Genomic DNA, 13,614 nt, shown 5'->3' on the forward strand with positions numbered 1-13,614 from the left:
GACCCACGAGAAGCTACTGGCAAGCTTTCTCACGTACCAACGTTAGCCTGAGACTCGAACCCATGCAGACAGCGGTGAGATGGCAGTGATCCGGAACGGTGAGCGCTTTAGACCACTCGGCCAATCGGGGCCCCGGGTGCTGTGTACTAAAGAAATGGACGTTGGTCACTCGAAACGGCGTGTCCATAGTACGATAAATGGTTGATTGATAATAAATAACTGATATTTTAACATTATGTTTTTCCTTGTCGTCAAATAAAACCATAATCGAGAACCTATGGACTTTAGGAGTAATGTTAAACTCCCATTAGACTCCATATTATTTGGTAGCATTTAAGTTGGTCCATAAACTTTAAAAAATTCTTACATTGAAATCGCCCATTTGTTAATTTATGAAAGGGGGGGGGGGGCTAATATTGTGAATTTAAAAATGCAATGAAAACAAGATGACGCGTAGGTCAGTATTCTCTATGTATACATTATCTATTTTCCGGACTTGAAGACATAAAAAGATAGTGTTCATGGTTTTTTGCATTTTTGGTGCGTTTCTCTCTCTCTCTCTCACACACACACACATCATTGTTGGATTCAGAACGTTAGGTGTTTAAAAATTAAACCAAGGTGGAAGCATATTCTGACAGACATTTCTTTCTACAAAACATACACTGTTCTACACTGAAGACACGGAGTACAAAAGTAAAGGTCTTTTAGAGCAGGAAAACGATCGTCGGTTCTTTTCTTTCAAAATGACACAATACGCTTTACGTAAAATGCATTAACAGTCTGCCAGATTAAATTTTAAAAAACTAGATGAGCAACTGACAAAATATCGTAAGAATTCGATGAACGTAAAATGTGCCAACCTCTACACTCACCACACATTTTATAACGTACCTCTTTGTCTGTCTGTAAATATCTCTCGCTCTCTCTCTATACCAGTTTCAAACACTAATTGATAACAACAAATGCACTGGCTGATATAGATTCTTCAGGGAAGGGTGTGTGTGTGTGTGTGTGTGTGTGTGTGTGTGTGTGTGTGTGTGTATTTTTCCAGAAAATGCTTCGTTTTAAAAATAATAAAGTTGAATCATGCCATTTGTAAGAACGTGCAGTTGATCTGATTGCTGGTTTAGGTTCAGTGCATATTACATGTGACTTTATATCGTTGTCATCCACATTGTACCCGAATTATATTATTTATATGGTGTCTGATAAAAAGATAGATGAAATTCAAACCAAAGAAGTGTCGCAATTACAAATTCTGATTGTTTGGCAATAATAATAATAATAATAATGAGAACTTTGTATAGCGCATAACCTTTAGAAGCTCTAAGCGCTTTACAACATTAGACAACACCTAAAACATGAAATAAAAACATAAAAAAACATATATAATGATATGATTTAAAAAAATAAACACCATGAAATTAGAAAATATAAAACATGGTGAAAATATTTAAGGTACAAAACATTATTAGGTCTTTAAGTTTGTTCCTGCAGTCGAAATAGGTGAGTTTTAAGAGCACTCTTAAATGAGATCACTGTCTTTGTGTCTAAGCTCAGTCGGCAATTCGTTCCATATTGCTGGGCCCAGGAATGCAAAAGAAAGTTGTCCATATGACTTCGTTTTCATAGCGGGAATAATGAGTATACGATTGTCAGAAGAGGAGCGTAAGTATCATGCTGGTATATACACATGGGTGAGGGTCGGATAGGTATGTTGGACTGAGTCCGTCAGTGGAACGTAGCACAGAGAACAAAGTTTGTGTTCGATTCTGGATCGAATGGATTGCCAGTGTAGGGTGCAGAGCGGGGGAGGGGAAGATATTTGCGAATGGAGCTGATGCGTCTCAGCTCAAGATATGCTGCCTTGCATATGTCCATGAAATGTTGGTGCAATGTGAGAGTACTGTCCAGAGTAACACCTTGGTTTCGTACTGACAGTGAATCTAATGTTGATGTTGCCGATATTATTTGAGGTAAAGGAAGTGGATGAGAAAGTCTGTTTTGTGATCAGAACGGCTTCAGTTTTATCATCATTCATCTGCAGCTTGTTACATGTCATTCATGATTTCTCCTCTGAAATGCACGTCTCTACACCTTGGATGGTAGAATCAACTTTAGTTGGGTGGCTAGATTTGTATATTTGGGTGTCATCAGCGTACAATTGGTGAGACGATGGATGCTGATCTATGACACCTGAGAGCGGCTGAATGTATAGAATGAAGAGAACAGGTCCAAGAACAGATCCCTGTGGAACACCACAACACAGATCAACTGGGCTGGAGTTTATTCCATTTGCGGACACAATTTGTGTCCTGTTGACCAAGCATGACTTGAACAACAGTAAGGCTGTTTCGTGAATGCCAAATGCATGCTGGAGACGGTGAAGTAATATATCGTGGTCTGTTGTGTCAAATGCTGTAGTCAAATCAAGGAGGGTGAGGACTGTAATCTTTCTGGTTATCCAAAGCTGAGAGAAGGTCATTAACTACTTTCAGAAGAGTAGTTTCAGTACTGCGGCAAGGGCGATATGCAGACTGTACACTGGTAAAAAAGACGGTCTGAATTCAGATGAGATACAAGTTGGGATAGAACAACTTTTTCTTTCTACAATTTTTTATATTAATGGGAGGTTAGAAACGGCGGTAGTTCTTTAAATCGTTATGATTGAGTGTTGGTTTCTTCAGCAGAGGCTTTTCTATGGCAGTTTTGAAAAATGATGGGAATTCCCCGGATGAGAAACAGAGAGGTATTAATAACATCAGTCAGTGAAGGCAATATTGGATCTAAGCACTCAAGCAGCAGTGATTTTGCCATGGTTGGAATTGGATCAAGTTCACATGACTTTGGTGCACTCTTCATCACGATTGTACATGCTAAATCCAAAGAGACAGGTTCAGATGCAATAGACGGTTGCCGCTGAAATTCTATATCGCAAATGTATGGTAACGACGAGTCAGTTGAAATTGTACTGTCAAGCTTATATTTAATGGTTTGTACTTTGTCACGGAAGAAATTTGCAAACAGGCCCGGAAGGTCAACTGGAGAGAAGGTAGATGTAAGTGGTGTATATTTGTTCCTTGACATTAGCTTGTTAGTAATCTCGAAGAGCTCTTTGCAGGTCACACGGTATATGTACAATAAATCTGGCCGGCCATAGGTGATTTAATCTCCAATGATTATTTATGCTGAAATTTCATCACAGAAACTCATTTGATGATGGTGCTCCACAAATATATTGTTGGGTTGCTGATTTTTGTTTTAATAAAAATAATCTGGGAAAGATTTCGCAAACAATATATAGATGATGTCCTCATAAATCGTAAATTTGGGGATTATTTTGTTTTGCAGCCAAATACAATTTCCGTTGAAACTGCCAACAGCCCGGAATCACAAAAAACTGGTTGAGCTGCCCCTTGCAGCGCAACAACGGGACAAAACTACAACAGCAATGGAGCCAAATAGCGACAGCTTTATAAAATACGAACATCGAGTTCAATACTTAAATCAGCCGCAAGTGAGAAAAAAAATCTATTAAGAAACCTTTTTTTTCCTTCTTCTTTTAAAGCGGTATGACCTTGTTAATGACATTTCGACTACAGACCAGTTCATTCAAATATGCTTCTCAATTTATGGACTAAATGACTTCAGATGCTGTATATAGAAATAGTAATCCATTACTAGATCTTAAGGCATAACTTAAATAGGCATGTAAGGTTGCAAATATATCCGACAAAATGGTCTATGTCCTAATAAAGTCCAAATGGCGGGTCTAAATCATATGGTTTGGTAACAACTAGAACATACAAGGTTCAAATAATAAAACTGCACTGACCGTATGTGATATGCTTCTTGCACTTACATGATATAATATTCCTAATAGTACAAGGTATAGATACTACGGATACAACGACCAAAATGGGGATGGTTGGTAATCTGGGATTTGAAAAAATTGCGTTGTATAGAAATTCAATTGCATCACTGGCTACTGCTAGCGCGTATTTTTATTTTTTAAATCGATTACGTTTTTGCCTGATACTTGGTGTTCCAATGACATTTTTGCCTGTTACTTGGTGTTCCGATGGGTTTTGCCTGATACTTGGTATTTCGATGGGTTTCTAATTTTGACTAGTTTTTATTGTATCTAACGGTTTTGTATACAGAAAAAAGTTAAAAACTGACATGGCCGCCGAATTTTGTCAAACAAACATCTTTTCAGTAATATAAACATCATGTCCTCATCAAACTTTGCTTATGTTGATGATAATAATCTTGCGTTTGTATAGAATATGGATACATGCAATAAAATGAAGACTTTTACTGTGCTGGTTTATTTCGCTGGCCTCGTTTTAGAGGTATATAATCGCGGCAAACTTGTTTTACTTTCATCGCACAGTTACGAGATGATCATATCGCTATTTGTTGGTGATAGTATCATAATGGTATTCTTACGTTACTTTTTTAGGCTCGAATAAACAAGAAAGAGTGAAAACAAGCTTTGAAAAAAAATATAATAATTTATTTTCCTGGAAAAATTCTGTACAAATGAAAAAATATGAACTTACGGTTTTAACAATCAAATCCAAAAATAATTCAAGAATAATCCACGAATAATTTTTTTGAAGTCCTAATAACAAAATGTTCTAATGAGTTCAAGTTCGAGTCCCGACGAAGAATCCAAGATGGAAGACGATGACGTATGCTGTAACCTGTAGAGTTGAAGTCTACAGTTCCTTGTAGAAACAAGAATTATCACTCCGGTTTTGGAAATTTTAATAAATTTTTTATAAAAACTGTCATTGTTCAACAATTTCACATCACAAGTATTTTCCAGGAAAAAAGAATTAATCCTTTTGAATCCAAGTAATTTGAACTACCTCCAATCCAAGTAATTTGAAATAACTCCAAGCAGCACAACATACAGCTTCCAGTGTAACAGCCCAACTTCAACTGAGAATAACTCAAAATCAAAGGTTATGTAGTCTTCTAAAATGAAAAAAGGGGGTCACGTGATCATGTTCCAGAACCCCGTGGAAAGTAGGTACTTGTTAACGACCAAGTACAACCAGTGTGGCCCTGACGAAAAGCAATCATTTCATTCTAAGAAATAAAAAATAAAAATAATTGTTTACATCTTAAACATGTAGTCCCATTAACACCTTGACAACAACAAAATCATTTTAAAACAAAAATAGAGCTGTTTACGTGGTTGCTACTAATTTTGAATCAAGGTTAGGATCTAGATCAACACCTGGTTGTTTACAAAATGAACAGTCATGGTCAAATTATTTTCTGGAAAAAGTATCAACTCTAGTGAATATATTTACATTACAATGGCATGTAATTAAAAATATTTTTAAAAAAATACAAACTGACAAACAATTAAGTTGAAATAAATATATATTAAATCAGATATAATTAAATCAAATATAAATAACAGTATTGAATAGCAAAGAATGGTAGATGTTTATCATGTAAAACTAAAACTGAGCTGATGGGCAGCAATTGTTGTATCAAACACGCTATTTACTTTAACAATTTTGACATTAGGTTGATCGTTTGATCAATGAATTATAATAACGAAATATATCAACACGCTGCTGAATTTACTAATGACACCAACGATTCATTGATGTTGGCGATGCATTTTACATATACAACGGCAGCCAATCGATGCCAGGAGCTGTTGTTTTCGCATCGGGGATGTTAGTGTCTGGAAACAATCATGTGGTGGAGCACGTGGCGCATGGTGTAAACATGGTGGTGGTTGTGGTATTCATGCTGTTGTGGCTAGTGGAGGAATTTTTGCTTATGTTTATAAAGATCAAGCAAATATATATGGATTTACAAAAGAAATATTAACTGGTAATCATAAAATGCAATATCACAGTAATATTTCTAAGGACTAAATTAAGTCTTTATATAATCTAATGAATGACGACAGTACGACAGTATAGTGATTAAAAAGGATGATAAGTCAAACACTATTATTATTATGAATCAAGATGATTATGTTAAAAAAGTTGAACGTCAATTATATGATGAAAAATACTACAAACATATTAACGAAGACCTGTCAATAGAAATTAAATTAAAAAAATTCAACATGCATTAATGAGAACGTTACAAACAATAATTCCGTATATAAGTTATTTGATACTTTCCCTTTCAACATATGTACACCTCAGTTCTACATATTACCAAAAACTCATAAAAATCCTGACCATAATTTACCTTTAAATTTTCCAAGACAACCCATTATATCAGGTTGTAATTCATATACTGAAAACCTATCCAAATTTATAGATAGTGTTTTACAACCTTTAATGAAATCACTTCCTTCATATATTAAAGAGATAACTACTTTCATTAAAAAGTTGAAGTCTATTCCACAGCTAACTGATAATTTCAATGCTGGTATCATTAGATGTAACATCACTATATACCAACATTCCACATGCAGATGGTATTGAAGCATGCAAATATTTTCTTGATAATAATCCTAATAATAGCACACTATCTAGTGAAGATATTTCTAAAATAATAAAACTTTCTTCAAAAACAACAATAAAAAAAAGCCTTAACAACCATGTGGCGACATCTCAGAATTACTATGTATGATCCTTGGGGCGACTTCTCCAGGCGAAGTGGGGCGACTTCGCCGACCACCATGGGGCGACTTTTCCTGACACCTGGGATGAGTTCTTTCAGGGCGAGTTCTCCATGGGCCAAGTTCTTCGCTATTCTTTACCCCCCCCCATAGAATGGCCTATATTCAATCCACACAGGAATGATCAAGGATTAATAATATTAACGCGTTTCATAAAACAGATAGTCCGCCGACATTGAATGTCTGGCTGCATCAAAGAAATAAGCTGCGTAACTTTAAAAAGTTTGTCTATTGTCCGCTAATATTCATACGCCGACTGAACTCAAACAGGTTACGTATTACACAAATTATTGAGGTTTTATCCCCCATTTCCTATGCGTACACACATTATCAGTAGCCACCACCCTATATGCAAACAGATGCATTTGGGTTACCCCCTCCATGTGTATGTACTAAATGGACAGCCCCTTTGTGCCGGCATTCCGAAGGTCCTGTTAATATCACACCATCAGATGCTCACAAATTGTTGTCAGATGGAGGAAATCCTCCTTACTAAACTGTTTTCAACCTTGACAGCACTGGCAGTAGCACCCACTGAATTGCCATAAAGGATTTATGTGATGACAATGAAACATTTGTCGATAGTTATGGCGTGCCACCTCTGTTTGTGCTAAAACATAAATTGATCAGGTTCTCGACTTATAAGTTCCACGGTGATATAGATGTTAATTGTTGAAAAAATGGGCTTGTGATTTCCTTGCTTCAGTATTAGTGTTTTTTTGTTTTTATTTCATTTTTTTGGGGGGGGGGGAGGGAGAATGACTTTTTGGTGTCTGTTATGTAACTGGTGCTTTCAGTTTTTACTGCATTTAAAAACCAACTATAATGGAACACTTATTTGGATTCATAGTTTTACTGATGTGGCTCATGGCAAAAAAGAAACATTTCACTACTACTGATGATGTTCTGAAGAAAGCTAGTGCGCCACATGGCAACATACAGAGCAGTTTGCTTCTTTACACACATATTTTGTCCAAATTGTTTAAATTCTGCTTGTCCGTCTAAGGGCCCCAAGGCACCCAAAGACTACCTTAAAATACAACAAAACAGTCCCAACACACCCATAGCTACCCATGATACATGTACACAACAAAATAATTTTATGCAGCTCCATTATTTATAAACAAGTCTTCAATTCTTTTATATGTAGTATGTTAGTTTTTATTGCAGGTGAGATAATCTTGTTGGCTGATATTCTAAAATCCATATCTGTTCAGTCTGATTTCAGAAATTCACAAAGCCTCCGAAAAGGCACATAATTGTGGCAACTAAAAGAGATGCATTTTGGACATGCTGTTTGTTTTGTTTAAATTGTACATACTTTGCAACTCTTGCAAGCAATGCAATTATTCCATTTGTGAGCGGTTGTATGAAAAACAATTTCACTGATCAGAATGATAATGCATGATATGCATACCACAACTGCTATGTGTAAGAGAGTTCAGCTTACAAATAAACATAAGATTATGCCACCTGGCACAGTTGTCTCTTTATGGTGATAACATTCCCAGCTTTGCAGACAGTTTGACTTGGATCACAGTTATTTTTTCTATATAGTCTCTGCATTTCTTTCTCAGCAATGAACATTCCACTGTGTCCAAATCATAATAAATCATAATAATATACCTTAAAATATGAATTCACTATGAAGTTCTTGTCATAGGTTATCCAGCATTTCTTTTCAGTCTGGACTGCAAACGAAGCATCGTGCAATAGGCTGCAGATTTTACTTCCAGATCGTCATCAATGCCTCATTACTCACCATGCACTGTCACTGAAATACACACAGACAACCACACCATAACCTTCAAATTCTATAGAATATACAGTTACCTTTAAATCAATACCAAAAAATGCATAAATCTAACTCTTGTATTATCTGCTAAAATGTGAGAATGAGAGAACATTCTCTAAAATTTGACTGGGACTACATTAGTGGGTTCTGAACCGGAAGAACAGTAGTCACTGTGCCCATAGTCCAGATACTTATGTCCTTTCAGTTCTATGGAGAACAGGTCATCCCATCCAATTTTGTGGAAACAGATTAAAACACACAAGAAATGATGAGCAAATGTAGTCTGTCTTCATTCAGTGTTCCTTCATTTGCAACTAGCAAGAGCAACTGCATTTTATCTGTTTCAAATGTGTTAACGAGAAGTGAAGATTTGGCATCCAATTGAAGTTGCGCACATCAATTGAAATGTCACTAAATGCTGAAACTTACTAGCCACGATTGGACTTCAACCAGTTAATAGTCTATTCTCCTCCATTTGGGGATGTCCTCATTTCATGCTGCACAGATGGAAGGTATTCAACAATATGAACCATAATGGCCCTTTCTGCTGCAGTGGGCTTGCCAGTTGAAAACAATCCTAGAATGAATAACTCATTAAGTGTTGACTAAATTGAACTAAAAGAGAGTGCACAGCTTACAGCAGAATGGGTACAATGCACGGTACCACCTGAACTGCTGATCATTTAGTCAGCTTCTAAACAAGTGTGGCAATCACACAAACAATGAGCACTTTAAGCCTCCTGAAATAATAAAATAAAACAATGTGGTCTGATATTTAGAAGCTCTGAGCACTTGACAGTATCAGATAACACATAAAAACATATACAATATTAAAAAACAAACACAATGAAATTACAAAACAAAAACATGATGAAAATTAAGAAAGGAAACATTAATAAGTCTTTAAGTCTGCTCCTGTTATCAAAATTTTTGAATGAGATCAAAGTCCTTGTGTCTAAAATCAATGGGTAATTCGTTCCACATAGCTAGGAATTGCTATGCAAAAGAATGTTGCACATAGGACTTTGTTTTAACAGTGGGATCAATGAAAATATGAGCATCAGAAGAGGACCGTACATTTCTAGATGGGATGTACAGAAAGGTCAGAAAGGTATATTGCAATGGAGCCACTTTACAAAATGAAGCTTAGTGAACAGATACTGTGCTTAATTCTGGATCGAATGGTGGAAGTTACAGAGCAGGGAAGGCATGCTGTGTTTTTCGTACTCCAAGAATAATCTGAGCAGCTGTGTTTTGAACTTTTTTGAAGTTTTTCTAGTAGATACTGAGACGAACTAGTTAGAACTGAATTACAATAGTCCAATCTTGAAAGAGCTGATAAACATAAAATTATTTTAGTGACATCGACTGAAAGAAAATTGTGAATGGAGTTGATGCATCTCAGAACCACTGACTGTTGAATATAATGTTGGTATTGCTGATACTAATTGTTTGAGGTAAGTGTGTGAATGAAAAAGATTTTGAGTGGTGATCAGGATGGCTTCAGGCAATAAATGGAAATATTCCTTCTTAATAACATTCAATTTAGGAATGAATTTATAATTACCTGTTCCGAGAAGTCAGCATTATCAAAAAACATTATCAGAGACAATAAAAAATGCAGAAATACTGAATGCAGTGTAAATCCAAAAACTGTTGACACTAATCAAGGCACACAAAACAGCACCCATGATTACTGTCACATTAGCTGAAATGAAGCGTTACAGCACTGATGAGAACATTGAAACTGATGCCAACCTAGTCATTTTCCCTATTCATAACAGTGTGAACCATTAACACTAGACCACTGGCTATCCGCTCATGCAGCAGACAAATTAATCATTCAGAAAGAACATGTACATAGTGTTATGAATCCATGGTATTCAAGAAAGTAACAAAAAAGAGCGAGAACCAAGAAGTTTTTTAAATGTCAAAAAATAATTTAACTGGAAATTTTATGACTGTGGAATATGAGATACTTGAGTGGGCAACACAGCTAACGAAATCGTTGTGGCTTAAATAATTTTTTTTATAAATGTTCATGACAAAATCAGGAGTACTGTCTTTAAAAAAAAAGATTCAAAGTTCAGGAACCTCAAGAAGCACAACCAGCAAAGGAGAACATTGTCTTCTTAATCAGGTATCGTGCAAAGAGGAAGTTCTCTACACGACACTGGAAAATACACGACATTGGAAAATACAAAACACTGGAAAATACACGACACTGGAAAATACACGACTCTGGAAATTATGAATTGACTAACAAAGGATGTATCTACCATGCAAGCATGACAAAGAAAGACAAAAAGAATGTTTCAAAAACATTTTCGTGGACTCAGTTCAAAATTAATTTAAAAAGATGTTACATTTTCAGTGATCAGTAAGGCAAAATGAAAAGCATGCAAGCTGGGACAGCGACGGCGTCCCGTGAACGAAAGAACATCAAAGCGCTGTTTTTTAACATTTATTTTCTGTCTCATAAGGCAGGGAGAATTTTTTTTAAAAACGTGTGTATGTACATAGTACAATGGTCTTTATTTTAGTATTCAAAAATAAAATCAATGATATCTGTTAATTTGAGAAAATAATTTAAACTGTAAAACATGATTTGAGGTGTCATGTTTTGTTATTTTTCAGGAGTCTGGTGGTGTCTATAGTCGCCCCCCAATTCTGCCACCGTATCGAAAGAGAGACAAACAACCGTGAGGCCCTTTCTATCGTTAATAAAAAAAAAAATATTTTTTTCACACTAAGCGCCTTTTATCTTGAAATAATCAAATATGATCTGTGTCAGCAATGATTACTGCAAGAATTGGTTAAGCTTGTTTCATTTCTTACTTCATATTTCAAACATTTGGAAAACGATCCTGTCGGCATTGCACATTTGTTTTCAATGCACCAGCGACATTGACGTCAAAGTCGCAAGGAAGCCATTATCTGATTGTTATGGTTTTCGATCGAATGAAACGTCAATAACGGATAGGCTCGAGGTCTCTCGCGGCGATCGATATACCTGGAAATACATAGTTTATGTCACATTTGAATAGGTGTTTTCTGCTGCGGAAACTAGTTGAACTAGAGAAGAGCAAATCGACGAGACAGAACATTTAACTCCGCAAGTAAATTAAACTTGGATCATTGATCGGGCATCAGAGCTTAAATTTCTGATATAGGGACTTGTGCAGCCGATGTCAGCAACGAGAAATACCCGACCTGTTAGCGCCCAGTCGCGCACGGCCTGGGGCGAGGGTTATGGCCATGCCCGTCCGGACAGCCAGTTTGATTTTGGACCAGACGGGATACGAGATGACCCCGATCTTCAGACCGCAACGGAGAACGACTCGGTGTACGGAGATGGAAAAGAAAGGGGGAAGTCCAAAGCCTTAACCTCCCCAGCCTCCACCCAGCAGTCCACCTCTTGTCTGGCTAAATTCGGAAGAGGCCTCAGATGTGAGTAATTTACACCTGTTGGGATTTTTATAATGTAAAAAAAGAAGAGCATTTTAAGAGAGGGTGTTTTAATTACAAAATTTTAAGAAATGTAACAGTTCTATGGGTTGTCACGTTTGGAAATAATTGTTCTTTCTAAATAGTGTGACGAATCACTTAAATTTGGAAACAGCGTTGTTGCAAATAGGGATTAAATATACTAAATTTGTAGATATCTAATGCCAGTAAACATGATGGTTCACATTATACAATTTTAAACAGATAAGTTATTCATTTTTTCAACTAGGGGTGCAAGATTGCAGGTCCCAAATTCCATCGATGTCAGATTACAACTGTGTGGGTCTCCAATGAACAGATGAGGACAAAGGGATAAACTTATTATAATGGATCATGCTTTAATTTTATGTGCAACTTCCTCTGGGCAAATAATGTTGAAAATATGAACCTGACACATAAAGAATATTTTTAATTGTGTATAACATAATGTGGTTTACTTTTAATAATTTAGTTTATAGCTACTATAGGTATTGTCTTCTTTTAATCTTTTTTGATCTGTGTATGTTTGAAAATATAGTACTTAATCCTGGCAATAACAGTATGCCTGTACAGTATGCCTATACAGGGCTAAACTGAACTTTATCATAGTTCTGGTTAAAACCAATGTTCCAAAAATGTCATGGTCAAAAGGAAAAAAGGTAGAAAAATAAAACTTTTAATATAAATGGAAAAGAATAGTCCAACATATTCAAAATGGGATATAACTCACAGAGATTTTTCTACCATTTTCAAATAGGGTCCATGGAATGGGGAATTTTTGCACATAAAAAGGGCAGATGTAAACTTACGAAATATTTTTCTTACATGGTTAATTTACAAAGAAAGATTCTTGAACATTTAAATAAATCAGTTACTTTCACTCTTGAATCCATGTGACATTCATTGTAGACAGATTGTGTCAGATTTCTTTATACCCAGTCTGGGGGGAAAATTACACTTTTGGCCATGGAAATGGGGCCAAAATTTGGTCCTAAAGAAACAAAATAATTGTCTTGTCAAATAGAGCCATACAGGACACTCATGGTTAATAAGAAGTTTTCATAACTGTTAACCTTCCAGGCAATGTTGGGGTTTTGTGGTCCCAAGAGATTGTCAGTCTGTCTGGACTTTGCATTGTACAGCATACTAATCAACTGTCCTCAGGAATTATTTGAAGGTCTACAAGCTAATTAAATTTTGCATCTGTCTTTTGGATTATAGAAACATATTAAAGACAAAAGCCAGCATTTTATGACACAGCAAAAAGTTTTAATAAAATGTTTACATGCACCCCATTATTTTCACTGATGTAGAACATATGTTTGCCACAGTTTGAGAGAAACATTAACAGTAAAGAAGCCTGATGGACAGCAAGGAAAGATTTATTTTCCAATAATATTTAGACTTCAGATCAATCCTTGGCCTTTCCAATTTACTGTCACAATGATTTATATATATATATATATATATATATATATATATATATATATATATGTGTGTGTGTGTGCGTGTGTGTGTGTGTGTGTGTCTGTTCACTTGTCTTGTATCAGTTATCATGGCTAAAAAAAGACATTTTTATTAGATACTTATGTTTATGGTTGGAGAATAGGTTCTTTTATTCATTGGCACTTCATATTTGTAGTTTGTCACAAGTACAAAA

At 35.8% G+C, this 13,614-nt stretch overlaps 1 protein-coding gene and 1 long non-coding RNA gene across 5 annotated transcripts in view; one reads left to right on the forward strand and one right to left on the reverse strand.

Moving 5' to 3' along the window:
• Positions 1–4,507: 4,507 nt before the first annotated feature.
• LOC149802480 (uncharacterized) lies at positions 4,508–11,156 on the reverse strand. The gene is made up of 2 exons (XR_016420036.1): positions 8,300–11,156; positions 4,508–5,793 (listed from the first exon to the last, which is right to left on the reverse strand). It is a non-coding gene; the product is annotated as an uncharacterized LOC149802480 (long non-coding RNA).
• A 203-nt stretch (positions 11,157–11,359) lies between these two features.
• LOC149802481 (polycystin-2-like) overlaps positions 11,360–13,614 on the forward strand; it is a 90,901-nt gene continuing 88,646 nt past the window's right edge. For 3 of the 4 annotated variants that reach the window (XR_016420035.1, XM_089951719.1, XM_089951720.1), the window contains exon 1: positions 11,360–11,918. Coding sequence is in view for 3 of the 4 variants with exons in the window: in XM_089951719.1 (XP_089807845.1) it covers positions 11,657–11,918 (262 nt within the window). In the remaining variant the exon portion in view is untranslated. The remainder of the gene's footprint in view (positions 11,919–13,614) is intronic. The other variant, XM_089951721.1, reaches the window with a different exon arrangement.

This window comes from Sinohyriopsis cumingii, chromosome 3 (genome assembly GCF_028554795.1).
Source record: "Sinohyriopsis cumingii isolate HCF-2022 chromosome 3, ASM2855479v2, whole genome shotgun sequence".
NCBI lineage: Eukaryota > Metazoa > Mollusca > Bivalvia > Unionida > Unionidae > Sinohyriopsis > Sinohyriopsis cumingii.